Source organism: Myotis lucifugus, unplaced genomic scaffold (assembly GCF_000147115.1).
Source record: "Myotis lucifugus unplaced genomic scaffold, Myoluc2.0 scaffold_395, whole genome shotgun sequence".
Lineage (NCBI taxonomy): Eukaryota > Metazoa > Chordata > Mammalia > Chiroptera > Vespertilionidae > Myotis > Myotis lucifugus.
In genome coordinates this window covers 204082-218636 of record NW_005871443.1, presented here as the reverse complement: position 1 = coordinate 218636, position 14555 = coordinate 204082, and the positions used below count along the sequence as shown (strand labels likewise).

General features: G+C 46.2%; 1 protein-coding gene across 1 annotated transcript in view; it reads left to right on the top strand.

Annotated features, from left to right (window-relative positions):
- Positions 1-6: 6 nt before the first annotated feature.
- Positions 7-14555, top strand: part of GRTP1 (growth hormone regulated TBC protein 1) — a 29698-nt gene continuing 15149 nt past the window's right edge. The window contains exons 1-3 of the mRNA XM_014467412.2: positions 7-126; positions 7196-7354; positions 13270-13394. Of these exons, the coding sequence (XP_014322898.2) occupies positions 120-126; positions 7196-7354; positions 13270-13394 (291 nt within the window). The 5' untranslated portion in view covers positions 7-119. The remainder of the gene's footprint in view (positions 127-7195; positions 7355-13269; positions 13395-14555) is intronic.

Genomic DNA, 14555 nt, shown 5'->3' with positions numbered 1-14555 from the left:
CTGAGGATTTTGATTATGCGGCTTATGAAGAATTCTTTTCCACCTATCTGGTGATACTCACTAGAAGAGCAATAAAATGGTCTAAACTTCTAAAGGGAAGCGGTAGTGTCCAGAAAAGCATGAGAGGTGAGTTTGGAACTTGGTCCACCACGCACTCAACCACCAGGTCACTGGCTGACAAATGCTCGGGGGAAGAGGGGTTCAGGATTCCTCAGGGACCCCTAATCCAGGGAGGCTGCCTTGAGCCTGGCATCTTTCCTAGGGATCCGGAGATTGGGAAATGGCAGGCAGGTGTGTGTCCTACGTAAGATCCAAGTTGAGGCTCCGAGCTTTGAATTCAGCTAGAACTTGCACTTTTAAGGTACAGGGGTGTTCTTTCTTTCCGTTGAGATGGGCCTGCTTGCTTTCCAGAAGAAAGTTGGTTTCCTGCTTCTCAAAATGAGATTGGCCAGGGCTCTCCGCTTGTCCATGCCTGTGACCAAGCCCTCCCTGCGTCCCTTACTGGACCCCTCCTCCCCTGTTCTGCCCAGGCCCCTTCCCTTCCTCTCTCTAGGCCTGGGGCCCCCTCCCTCAGGCCTCCTCTCCATTCCTCCAGCACCTGCCTCTCCTTGGGGTTCGTCCCCAGCCCCTCCCATCTTTTTCAGGTGCTGACTGGAATGCCACTTCCATGAGGCCTTCCGGAGCTCCTGTCTGGAAGGGCACTCCCCCATCACACCACACAGCCGCACACTTCACCCCTTTCCTGCTTATTTTCTCCTCGCCGTCTCATGCAGTGCAGAGCTGATTTATTTTATCATTTGTTTCCCCTGCTGGACTCCAAGATCCCTCTCTGCTGGCAGGGATTGGTCAGGGTAATTGCTTCAGTGTTTGAATGAATGAATGAATGAAGTGTTTCAGCGGTTCTCAACCTGTGGGTCGCGACCCCTGAAAATACATCCTGCATATCAGATATTTACATCACGATTCATAACAGTAGCAAAATTACAGTGATGAAGTAGCAACGAAAATAATTTTATGGTTGGGGGTCACCACAACATGAGGAACTGTATTAAAGGGCCGTGGCATTAGGAAGGTTGAGAACCACTGGTTTAGGTGGTAACTGCTGGGCAGGTGGAAGGGCGTTGGTAGGAGTGTGCCCCTTGGTAGGAGTTAAGAGAAGTCAGATAAATGGTGCAGAGAGGTGTGTAGGGGTTTCCTGAAATAGGACATGGATGACAATTAAGGCTGAGGAGGGGGTCAGAGGCAAGGGACAGAACTGTGTGACTAGAGTATTAGGGGTGTGTGTAGAAAGGGCCAGAGATGGAGCCAGGGGACCCTGCACGGGGCCCCATGTAGCCACACATCACCTGGACCTGGCAGACAGAAGCCAACTGTAAAAGGAATTATGAGCAAGGGGATGGAGAGATCAATTTCTGCTTTTAAAGCAGTTAGTGCATAGGGCCCAAAGTGGTCCCAGCACACAGTAGGCGCCTGGAAAGTATTTGTGGAGTTGACAGAGGGCTGGGTGTAAGCAGGTGGGTCTGGGAACTTGCTGCCCGGTAGGGCAGGGGTCAGGGGCTATCCCTAGACACTGGACAGCCCTCCCTCCTCCAGGCTATTACTGATGGGGGTGCTTAGTAAAAACTCAGGTAGCCCAGCCAGAATGGCTCATTTTTTTTTATTTTTTATTTTTTTTTTATCCTGTGCTCTAAAAGGTTGCTGGTTTGATTTCTAGTCATACCTGAGTTTCGGGTTCCATCTCTGGTTGGGGCACATATGGAAGGCAACTGATTTCTGTTTCTCTCTCACATCCATGGCTCTCTCACTCTCTCCCTCTCTCCTCTCTCTAAGCATGTCCTCAGGTGAGGATTAAAAAAAAAAAAAAAAAACTCAGGGAAACTATCATTTCATAAAACCAGCTGGAAGGGACCTTAAAGTTGGTCCTTTGTTGCTTTACAGAAAGCTAATAATATCCAATGTACCATGTACCATCCTACATGAAACATATGTCCATCCCTGCATGGGCCTTGTGTGTTAATGTGTTTCCAGCAGCACATCTGCCTTTCAACCAGCACATCTGCACATCAACCGAGGATATTTTTCCCATTGATTTTACAGAGAATGGAAGGGAGGATGAGGAGAGCGAGAGAGAGAGGGAGAGAGAGAGGGAGAGAGAGAGGTGAGAGGCACATCCATTGGTTGCCTCTCGAATGCGCCCTGACTAGGGAACAAACCTGCAACCCTCGTACATGCCCTTGATTGACCCTTGACTGGGAATCAAACCCGCAATCCTTAGGTGAGAAGGCCGAAGCTCTACCACTGAGCCACACTGGCCAGGGCTGCCTTTAGTTTTTCCTTTCGATTTATTTTTAAAAGTTGACTAGTCTTTTTGTTTTAAAAAGTGACATACAAGTATTCAAAAGTAAACATAATTTATCTGCATGGTAAAATGTCTTAACCATACTAAAAGATGTAAAGTGATGCTAAGTTTCTCTCCTGCCCCAGGCTCCATTCTCCTATAAAGGTGACCGATCATGGTGACTGTCCTTTCGTCTCCCCCAGGAAGGGGGTGCACACACATGCGCGTGTGCATGCACACATGTGTATACATGCAGCAGCCACACCATGGGGCTGCAGTTTGCTTTTAGTGCAGAGGAAGGCCTCCTGTCCAACATGGCTGACTCTGGACTGCTAACCCAGAGGTCAGTTAAAGCAGAGAATCACAGCAAGTTGATGTTTGTCATTCAATTCTGTCCTATCATCTCCTTCCCTTTGAATAGGGTGGGTCCACTAATTTAAATTTTGTATCACACTCTCAATTCATTGTCTCTATTTTCCAGTATTGGGGTTTTTTTGTTTGTTTTTGTTTTGTTTTTTGGGTTTTTTTTTTTTTGGTGTGTTTTTCACGTAGAGCAGGAATAAAAGCAATCTGAATACAGACTCCTCCCAGCTGTTTAGTCTTTTCCCCATCCTGCAGTTGTCTTAAACCTGATTCTAAGATTCTGTTTTGCTTTTGCGTTGAGTAGCTGTCTCTTGCAACTCTCTAAAAATTTAGCTTGGTTTTTACTGAAATAATTTTTTCTTGCTTGCTTTAATACTTTTAAGATTTATGTAATGTCAGTTAAACTGTGTGATTATGGTGACAAGTATCTTTCAGAAAGCTAACAGGTTTAGGAATAAATATGTTTGATTCCTGATGAGCCTTCAGCCTAGGGGATGGGATTCAGTGTCAAGGTGAACTGGAGAGCCTCATGGCCTGATGTCGTTTCAGGAAATGACACAGATTAATGCAGGGAGAGCGTGTGGTGTGACCTCACACGGGCCTGTGATCCAGGGTGTTGCCACTGGAGCTTGGTGTAGTTTCCGGGTGTGACAAGGAAGCAGTTAGAGCATGGGCTGTCAGGGATAAACACAGCTGGACAGGTTGTTCCAGAATTGGGAATCCAGTTTTTTCCTGCCATGCATCCTAGGCTGACTGCTGTGTAGTCAGGTACGAGACATCTCGAGGAAGAGATGACATGTAAGGGATTTTGGTCCTGCAGTGACCAAGGAACTCAGTCTTGGAACCTCATCCTTGCATATCAGCAAGCACACCTTGAAATCTCCCTTTATTCCTGTTCTTCTCACCTTATCTTGCTTTTGTTGTTGTTGTTGTTCTACTTCGTTTTTTCTCTTTGGGGGAGGATTTTCATTTGTATGGCCTATCTTAAAGTCTCCAGTAACACCAGTATCTATAAATCTTGACATTCAGCGTATGTTCAGGTAACTTACTAGTATGCTGCTTGACTGTGCTACTTGTGGATATGATGAATACTTTTATTTTTCTTTGTCTACAGCAAATATCCACTAGGAGCTCTTAAGACAACTTACTCTTCCTCCCACAACCTTGAAGGCCAAGTTCAACAAGCTTAGCCCTGGCTTGGCCTAGCTCCTATCCTTACTCCTGTTCATGTCCCATCTTGATGTGAAGGGACTCCACAAGGGGAAAAGCCTCCTAGCCGCGTGCTTCTTCTAGATCTCCTTCCCAGTGGCTTAGGAAATCGGCACCATGTAAATTAGAAATAAGTTACAAAAACATATTTTCAAAGACAAATACCCCACACTGGAGGTTTGCTTAACGTTGTTGGGGCAGACAGTTGGAGGTTAATCCTCTGGGGTCCGGCTTCTTTTTTTAATAAAAAATTTTCCCACTGTTTTTCCTTTCTATTTTATTCTTCTGCAAATGTCAGCGAGACCTGTGGGTGAGCCCTGCCCTGGGAAAATGTCAGTCTCTGAGGGCAAGTAAACTATTTTCATTCTTTCCTGAAGAAACATTGTAAATTCAGATAGCAAACATCAAAAAGTAGCAAAGACATGTGTTCTCCAACGTGAGCTCTGACCGTATTTCAGCTACTAGACTGAGTGCTTTATTTATATTTTATAGATGAGAAAACGGAGACCTGCTCCAGGTTTGGGGCTAGGAAGTCACAGTAGAGCCAATGTCTAACTCCATAGTGAGGGGTTTAGCCATTTTGTACTTTCCCTTTTTTAATTACTTTTCTTTTTTGCTACTTAAATCTTTATTGTTGAAAGTATTACATATGTCATCTCCCCCCATGGACCCCTTTCTTAAATTACTTTTTAGAATTTGTAGTGAAATTCACTCTTATTGGTGTATAGTTCTGTGAATTCAGACAAACCCATAGAGACACATAACCTCAGCACAAGCAAGAGTCAAAGTAGTCCATCACCTTCAGAATCACCTTCTGCTGCCTGTTTGTGGGCAGACCCCGCCCCCACCCCAGGACAACCGCTGATCTCTTCAGCCATCAGAAACTGTGCTATAAGTGGATCATACACCTTGTAGCCTTTGGAGTCTAGCTTCTTTCAATGAATATAATGTGTTTGAGATGCATCCATGACCTTGGGTGTATCAATAGTTCATTTTTTATTGTTGAGGAATATTTCACTGTATGGTGTACTACAATTTTTAAAAAAATATATTTATTGATTTTTTACAGAGAGGAAGGGAGAGAGATAGAGAGTTAGAAACATCGATGAGAGAGAAACATCGATCAGCTGCCTCCTGCACACCCCCTACTGGGGATGTGCCCACAGCCAAGGTACATGCCCTTGTCTGGAATCAAACCTGAGACACTTCAGTCCGCAGGCTGACGCTCTATCCACTGAGCCAAACTGGCTAGGGCTACAATTTATTTTTTTATCTGTTCATCAGTCAAAGGACATTTAGGATGTGTGAGGCCAACATCCTATATAGTAAAAGCCTAATTTGCTAAGTGTCCGGTCCTCTGGTTGTCCATTCAACCAATCAAAGTTAATATGCTAATAATATGCTAAGGCTGCACAACCGCTTGCTATGATGTGCACTGACCACCAGGGGGCAGAAAGTCAACCAGTCGACCAGTCACTATAACGTGCACTGACCACCAGGGGGCAGACGCTCAACACAGGAGCTTCCCCCTGGTGGTCAGTCAGAAGCCAGGCTCACAGCTGGCAAGCATAGCAGCGGTGGCAGGAGCATTTCCTGCCTCTGTACCAGCGCTAAGGATGTCCAACTGCCGGCTTAGGCCCGCCTAAACTGTCAGTTGGGCATCCTCCAAGGGCTCCCGGACTGCGAGAGGGCGCAGGCCGGGCTGAGGGACCCCCCCACCCCCCCACTACCACCGAGTGCACGACTTTCATGCACTGGGCCTCTAGTTATAAATATTCACCTACAGTGTTTTGTGTGAAGTTAAGCTTTCATTTCTCTTGGGGGAAATACCTAGGATTGAGAATCCTGGGTCATATGGTAACTGTATGTTTAATTTGTAAGAAATTTCAAACTGTCTCTCCAAAGTGGCTGTACAATTTTGCTTTTCTACCATCAATGAATGAGATTTCCTGCTGTGTCACATTCTTGCCAGCACTTAATATTTTGGTATTTTTCATTTTGGACATTTGTTGTTGCAAAGACTATTCTATATCTGCATTGAAGTTCCTTTGCAACTTTGTCAAAAAGCAATTGATTCTATTTATGTGGGCCTGTTTCTAATTTTGTTCTTTTCTTTTTAAAAACAATATATTTTTATTGATTTCAGAGAGGAAAGGAGAGGGAGAGAGAGATAGAAACAGCAATGATGAGAGAGAATCATTGATTGGCTGCCTCCTGCACGCCCCCCCACTGGAGATCAAGCCTGCAACACAGGCCTGTGCCCTGACCAGGAATCGAACTGTGACCTCCTGGTTCATTGTTTGATGTTCAACCACTGAGCCACACCGGCTGGGCATTGAATATTGATGATTGAGGTCACTCATGGTTTTTGGCTTATTTTCCTATATGTTTCTTTGGTCATTAGAAAACTACTGATTACCTTTTCACATATTTATTTTCAATAAAAATATTCCTCCCAAATGCTGTAGTTCTCAATTTATCGAGATTAGCTGCAAAACAAGACCAGGGCATCCGCAGCTGCAGCCGGTCGCTCCCAGCCAGGTGCTGCACACAAGCTCACGGCTCGGCGACCTGCTGTCTCCTGTTTTCAGTTTGCCCTCTCACTGGTCTCTGCCCCCAGCGGACTTTCCAGGACATCCATGTGACCTCGGTCCCCATCACCTCCAGGGAAGGACAGTGCATCTGAGCCTGGTGCACTAGGGCCTCAGCGTCTGTCCCTGCCCACAGCTGACCCTCCAGCCCTCGAGGCTCTGCTTGTAGCTCCCAGGACCAGTGGAGGGTCTCTTCCTGCTTCCTGTCCCTTCACTTGGGGTGGCTCTGTCCCTCCAGTTTTCCTGACATTTCCTCCCCTGTGCAGGGCCTGGGTCACAGTGACTATTTCTGGTCCGAGTTGCCCCGAGCAGGGGATCGAGGCTGGGCCTGCGGCTAACCTGTCTTTACATCTGTGGAGTCTTGGCACAGTTTGTGTGGCAAGAGGCGAGGGAGGACCAGTGGCTGGCCTCTGAGCCCCTGTCTGGACAGTGAAGAAGAAGTATGGGGTTATTGCAGCCTCCCACTTGGTTGTGCTCAGTTTGGGAGAGAGAGCAGGAACCTGTAATGAGTGTATGTACCAGTTTCAGGGGGGATGTATGACGTTTAGCAGCTTTTTAATGTTTGATTTAAGGAGAGAACTGGTGAGCAAAGGCACTGAAATTAGTGCCATTTGCTCAAAGGGCCCTCTATGAGGTCCTGACCTTGGGACATGTCTGTCTGCCCTTCTAAAACTGTCCCTTCTCTCGGTTTCAGTGAAGCGCTATATCCGGAAAGGTGTTCCATTCGAGCACAGGGCCCGCGTCTGGATGGGGGTGAGTGGAGCCCAGGCCCAGATGGAGAGGAACCCTGGCTATTACCACCAGCTTCTCCAGGGAGAGAGGAACAACAGCCTGGAGGAGGCCATCAGGACAGGTGAGCATGGCATCCCTCCCTGGGTGCATGGTGCCCAGGCGGGAGGAGGAGCGGGAATTATCCCCAAACTGGGTTTGTACTCCGTCTTTGAAGTCATGACGTTGACAAAGAAACAAACATGGTTAAAGATGCACCAACTGATTTCAATTTGAAATTATATTTTTCTTAAAGGAAAATCAAAACTTAAGTGTTCATGAAGGGAAAACGATGTCTTTTTATATATGATTTCAGAGAGGAAGGGAGAGGGAGAGAGAGATAGAAACATCAATGATAAGAGAGAATCATTATTGATCGGCTGCCTCCTGCATGCCCCACACTGGGGATTGAGCCTGAAACCTGGGCATATGCCCTGACTGGGAATTGAACCGTGACCTCCTGGTTCATAGACTGACACTCAACCACTGAGCCACACTGGCCAGGTGAGAACAATGTCTTTAATTTATTCAGCAAATATTTGAGCACCTAGCTAGCTGGTGAGGAAAATGACCATGGAGAGACCAGACTTCTTCCATGAAGAAGCCCTCCGGGAGAATGAGAAGGGCGCTGAGCAAGCAGTCATAATACAGTAGGTAATGCTGGAAGGGATTTGTGCCTGCCAGGAGTATGTGGGACTTACAGGTACAGCTACACATGTATCTTAAAGCCACACACCAGAGTTTTCTTTCTTTGTGTCAAACTTAATAGTTGTATAGGGATGCTGGCATTTTTGGCCTCTGATCTCTTTTTCCTCCACTTTCCTCATCTTCTATAACAATAAAAGTGTAATATGCTAATTAGACCGGACAACCTTCCGGACCAAGCCAGGGCTGCGAGGGAAGCCCAGGTCCCGGGTGCCAGAGGGGAGCCAGTGCCAGCAGCTCGGGGAAGGAAGGCCTACTCTTGCACGAATTTCATGCATCCGGGCCTCTAGTAGTTACATAGGCTCTCTGGCTCTTAAAAGTTCAAAGTGCTCAAAAAAAAAAAAAGTTTAACCTAAATTGAATAATTACATTTTAAGGAAATACATCTGCCATTCTGATTTTAACAGTTTTTGGGAAATAAATATATCAACACAAGTAGTTCATTTTAAAATTTCAATTACTTTCAAGTGCTGAGAGGTTGTCACACTGACTTGTGACAGTGGGAGAGTGGGTGGGGTATCCCTGTCATAAGGAATGGGGTCCTTCAGTCCTCAGGGTCTCATAGGCCCAGGGTTGGAACCAGTGGGGAGAGCTGGGGGTGCTGAACCCTCTGGCTGCATCCTGATTGCACAGCAAACTGGGGTCAAAGGGCTCAGAACAGAAGCTGTTGCTGGCTTTGCAGGCACAGCCTAGGGTATCACTCAGCAGGCCCAGAAATGCTGAGAGTCAGGTTGGGAGGTCCAAGGGAGGCTGAGCATAGTACACAAAATAGGATGCTGCTGTTGGTTTGACAAATGGATTTAGAGGCTCTGTTTAGTGCCAGTATTTTTGGATAAGTATTTTTTTATTGTGGTAAAATATATGTAATATAAAATTTACCATTTTATCTTCCCAAACTGAAACTCTGTTCCCATTAAACACTGACTTCCTGTCCCCCAGCCTCTGGTACCCGCCATTCTACTTTCTGTCTCTAGGAATTTGATGACTCTAAGTGTAACCAGACAATCAATGGGTCTAGGCTGCCTGTCACTACTTGAGCCAATTCAGCAGAGATAGGGTTGAGTCATATATGAGCATTTATTCCAAAAATGCCCGCAGTATGGGAGAACAGCAAAAATCTGCTCCAACCCCACCATAAGCCAGCTGCTTACTAGTATATTGGGTAGGACAAAGATTACATGGCGAAGTAAGAACAAGTGTATGCCAAATGGGCAGTTTTCATGTCATGAGGGCTGGAGATCTGCAAAGGCCTGTGGGTATGCAAAGGCTGGGGGTCCTCGCTGGCAGCTCTGTTTCTGCAACAGGGTTGTTCATCTTTCCACGATAATAGGCAGCTCCCAGATGGGGAGGGTGGGCCAAATTTCCAGGTGAGCTCCCAGGCCCCACAGCCAACTCCCAGTCAGATTAGAATGTGCTTTCTTTAATCAGAACAGAACAATCACGGTTAACAGAGCATGATTAATATTTCTTACGATTATAGCTGGTCCCCACTATTCTATTTCTGCCCCTATCATAAGTACCTCTTATAAGTGGAATCGTACAGTATTTGTCTTTTTGTAACTGGTTTCTTTCACTGAGCATAATGACCTCAAGGTTCACCCATGTTATAGCATGTGTAGCATTTCCTTCCTTTTTAAGGCTGAATAATTATTCATTGTATGTATATGCACAGTTTTGTTTAAAATTCACCCATTTGATGGACACTAAGGTTGCTTCCACCTCTTGGCTACTGTGAATAACGTTGCTATGAACATGGGTGGACAAATATCTCTTCGAAACCCTACTTTCAGTTCTTTTGGGTATATTGCCAGAAGTAGAATTGCTGGATCACATGGTAATTCTGTGTCTATTTTTTTTGGAATCTGGACAAATAATTTTATAGGATTAGTAGAGTGGATGTTTCATCCCATGTAAGCATAGTCTGAATGTCCCTGTCCACATTCACTTGTACAGTTGAAGGTAGCATTTCCCATAGAAAGATTTAAAAACAGCCGAAACCGGTTTGGCTCAGTGGATAGAGCGTCGGCCTGCGGACTGAAGGGTCCCGGGTTCGATTCTGGTCGAGGGCATGTGCCTGGGTTGCGGGCACATCCCCAGTGGGAGATGTGTGGGAGGCGGCTGGTCGATGTTTCTCTCTCGTCGATGTTTCTGACTCTCTATCTCTCTCCCTTCCTCTCTGTAAAAAGTCAATAAAATATATTTAAAAAAAAAAATTAAAAAAAAAAAGAAAGATTTAAAAACATATGAAAAAATTTCTCATAACAAAAAACATTACAAAAAAAATGAGCACAACTGGTCATTCTAGTCTGAATTAGTAAAAAATGAAAATGAAAGTACTCATTTTCTCCTGACCAGGTGCAGTTTTTGGAATGCTTAGAATTCCAGAAAAAAAAATTTGTGGACATTTTTTAAAAATCCAAATGATTCAAGCCCACCCAGAGACACAAAAAAAACAAACAATCAAATGAATTAGGGATTTTAGTTAATGACAGTGTATCAATTACTTCATTAATTGTAACACAAATGTATCATACTCATCCTATCTAATAAAAGACAAAAAGGGTAATTGACCGTACCTTCGCTACACTTCCCATTGGCTAATCAGGGCGATATGCAAATTAACCTCCAACAAAGATGGTGGTTAATTTGCATACATAGGCTCCAAGCGGTGGAGCGAAGCCAAATGACCCCGAAGCCGGCCGAGCAGTGAGGCCTCACGGCCCCGGGATCAGCGGAGCCGCGAGGACTGAGGGCTTTGGGGGTGGCCCTGGCCGGAGCCCAGCCAGAGCGAAGGCCTGGGTCCCGGGTGTCGGAGGAAAACTGGTGCCAGCAGCCAAAGGAAGGGAAGGCCTATTGGACGAATCTCTTCGTGCAACAGGCCTCTAGTAATAAATAAATAAAATTAAATACATTCAAATAAAAGTTAAAAAAAAATGTATCCATGGCTAATAAAACAGAAACCCTAAGTCTCCCACCTCTTGGCACCTTCTTGGGGATGATACTACTCAGTCATGAATCATTGCAAAGCTCCTTTTCACTGTCCCTGTCATACCGTCTGTCCTTCAGGTTGTCAGAACTGAAAGGCATAGGCTGAGGCAAGGATGGAGAATGCGACAGACTTATGGGGGGCATTTAAAAAGCAAAACAGCCCTAACCGGTTTGGCTCAGTGGATAGAGCGTCGGCCTGTGCACTCAAGGGTCCCAGGTTCGATTCTGGCCAAGGGCATGTACCTTGGTTGCAGGCACATCCCCAGTAGGGGGTGTGCAGGAGGCAGCTGATTTGATGCTTCTCTCTCATCGATGTTTCTAACTCTCTATCCTTCTCCCTTCCTCTCTGTAAAAAATCAATAAAATATATATTTAAAAATAAATAAATAAATAAATAAAAATAAAAAGCAAAACAAATTTTTGTAGAAAACAATAAAAAATAATGTGCTTTGGGACACTAAGCTTGTTGTTCTGCCCAGATCTAGTTTTTTTATAAGCAAAGACAAGGCCTGGGGGGTCAGAGGATCACCGTTGCAGCATTTTCACAGAGGTTTGTGGCCATCATGCTAAAATAGAGGTTGGGACCTAGCCAGCTTGGCTCAGTGGATAGAGCGTCGGCCTGTAGACTGAAGGGTCCCAAGTTCGATTCTGGTCAAGGGCACATGCCCAGGTTGTGAGCTCAGTAGGGGGCAAACAGAATGCAGCTGATCAAGGATTCTCTCTCATCATTGATGTTTCTCTCTCCCCCTCTCTCTCTCTCCTTCTCCCTTCCTCTCTGAAATTAACAAAAACAAAAAATTATAAAAAATAAAATAAGTAAAATAGAGGTTGGGTTTCCTAAGATACAGAGGGGAGACACCTTGCATGCTTATCTTAGATCATGACAGAGGAAGCTAATGGTTATGTGGGCCCCATAGCGCGATCTGTGAGGGGTATCTGATTTGTTTGGTTATCATACATAGCACAGTAGCAAACACACCACTCATCTAACTAAGTAGGGTCAGTAGAGTCAGAAAAGATATAAAAGTTTAAGTTGATATCCTCTATGTTCTTGCACCTGTCCACAGCGTTAACTTATAAAACTCAGCTTTAAAAAGTCAGGCATCGGCCCTGGCCGGTGTGGCTCAGTTGGTTGGGCATCATCCATGCACTGAAAGGTCGGGGGTGTGGAAGAGGCAGCTGGTCGATGTTTGATTGATGTTTTGTTCTCACATTGATGTTTTTCTCTCTCTCTTTCCCACTCCCTTCCTCTCTGAAACTCAATTAAAAAAATCTTTAAAAAAAAAAAAGTCAGGCGTTGTCTTAGTGGCCTAATCCAGCACCTGTGCCCCTGCACTGGGCCCTGGTGTCCTGGCGACCTGGCCGGCCAGGTGGGAGGGCCGGGCTGAGGAAGTGGATGTCTGATGAGCAGGAAGAGGCTGGCCAGGAAGCCCTCCTGCAGACAAAGGTTGACAGTGCGAAGTTTATTTAGTTCTTTTTAAAAATATATATTTGTAATGGGGGGATAGGGGGGTAATGTGGGGATAAGGACACATATGTAATAACTTAATCAATAAAGAAATTATATATATAAATATTTGTATTGATTTCAGAGAAGAAGGGAGAGGGAGAGAGAGATAGAAACATCAATGATGAGAGAGAATCATCAAATGGCTGCCTACTACATGCCCCACACTGGGGATCGCAACCCGGGCATGTGCCCTGACCAGGAATTGAACCGTGACCTCCTGGTTCATAGGTCGACATTCAACCACTGAGCCACACCGACCAGGCTGTATAGTTCTTAGTTTTGGGTTTTGTCTGTTTACCTCTGAAAGGGAATCTTGGTGTGTTCTGCTTCTTTATGTTTTCAATCTTCAGAATTGGGAAGAATTTCTAGAGTTTTGTGTAAGATGTTCACCTGTCACGTGTTCTAGAGTCAAGCCTCCCCTTAGCTAAGAGGGGGCAGCGTGAGGACAGGTTTGCTGGGTGAAGGGCCTCCCCCAGAGAAGCCCACTCTGCTGTCACTGATTTTGAGAGAACCCCTCTTGGGGCCCACAGTGCCCCCCTGGGTGTGGCTGGAGCAGGACGGGGGTCCTGGGAGTGTCCTCTTCTTCCATCCCGACTCCAGTCGCCCAGGACCTTGGCTGTGAAGGCTGCAGGCGCTCATTGCCCATACAGGGCAGCCCTACCAGGTGACTCAAGTGCACAGCCAGGGATGACACCACTCCTTACACCTGAGCCGGAGCCCAGCACTTCACCAGGTGGTACCTCACAGACCGTTCAGTTCCCACCTTCTGAATAATCGTGTCGTTGATTTCTCTGCAGATATGAACAGGACCTTCCCGGACAACGTGAAATTCCGCAGGAGCGCCGATCCGTGTTTACAGAAGACCCTGTACAACGTGCTCTTGGCCTACGGGCACCACAACCAAGGTGTGGGGTACTGCCAGGTAAGCCCCAGGATGGTGAAAAGGATCGGCACCCCACAGACTTACAGCAGGGGTGCTCTCAGGTCTATGTGAAGTATTCTTTAAAAATCTAGTTCAAAACTCCCTAAGTCATGGCGCCTGCACAAGCTGTGACTTCAAGCATTTCCCTGTTACAAAAGCAGTGCAGCCTCTGTGTAATGATTTCTTTTGGTGTCAGACGGCCCTGAGAGGGGGTGAAGGTGGAAAGTTGGGAAGCAGCTAGGAAGTAAGTGAACACAGGGCTGTATTTTCTAGAACCGAAGGGGACAAACAGCACCTTACTGCCTCAGTGTGCAGTGTGTGTGTGTGTGTGTGTGTGTGTGTGTGTGTGTGTGTGTTGGGGGTGGGGGCTGTTCCTTTGACATGGTTTTTGGAAGTCAATCTTCCCTGCGATGAAAGGTAACGGTATCCCTCCTCGCCTGCCACGTTGCTGGCTTGTTTTGGGTTCGCTGCGTGAAGCACACGTGAGGTGGGAACGAAACTTCTGTTTCTCCCTGGACAGTTCAGGCTGGAGTGTTTCAGAGGGACACACTCATTCACAGCAGGGAAAGCAAGAATCCTGGTGAGGAGCAGCTGCAGCTGTGCCCTCTGTGGCTGCTGCATGTGATACGGCCGCGCTGCCTTGGAGATGGGCCGGTTCTGTCTCTGAGCTTGCTGAAGGCCTGGGAGGCCTGAGCCGCCATTGGCAGGAGCTGCCCACTTCCTGTTACCAGGAATGCTGCTTGTTGCCATGGCTACGAGCAGGCGCTCAGGGCTGTCACGGGAAGAGTGTGGCTCTCCCTGCCTCTGAGGCTGCATGCTTCTCATGCTCCTGGAGCCTGAGGCTCGTCGGTAGGCTTCTTGAGAGGAGGTGAGTAAGCCCATCTTTTTTTTTTTTTTTTTTTTTAATATATTTTTGAACGTCAGCCTGCGGACTAAAAGGTTCCAGGTTCGCTGCGGACTGAAAGGTCCACCAGGTTCGATTCCACATCCCCAATAGGAGGTGTGTAAGAGGCAGCTGATCGATGTTTCTCTCTCATCAATGTCTAACTCTCTATCCCTCTCCCCTCCTCTCTGTAAAAAATCAATAAAATATATATTTTAAAAATACATATTTTTATTTATTTCAGAGAGGAAGGGAGAGGGAGAGAGAGAGAGAAACAT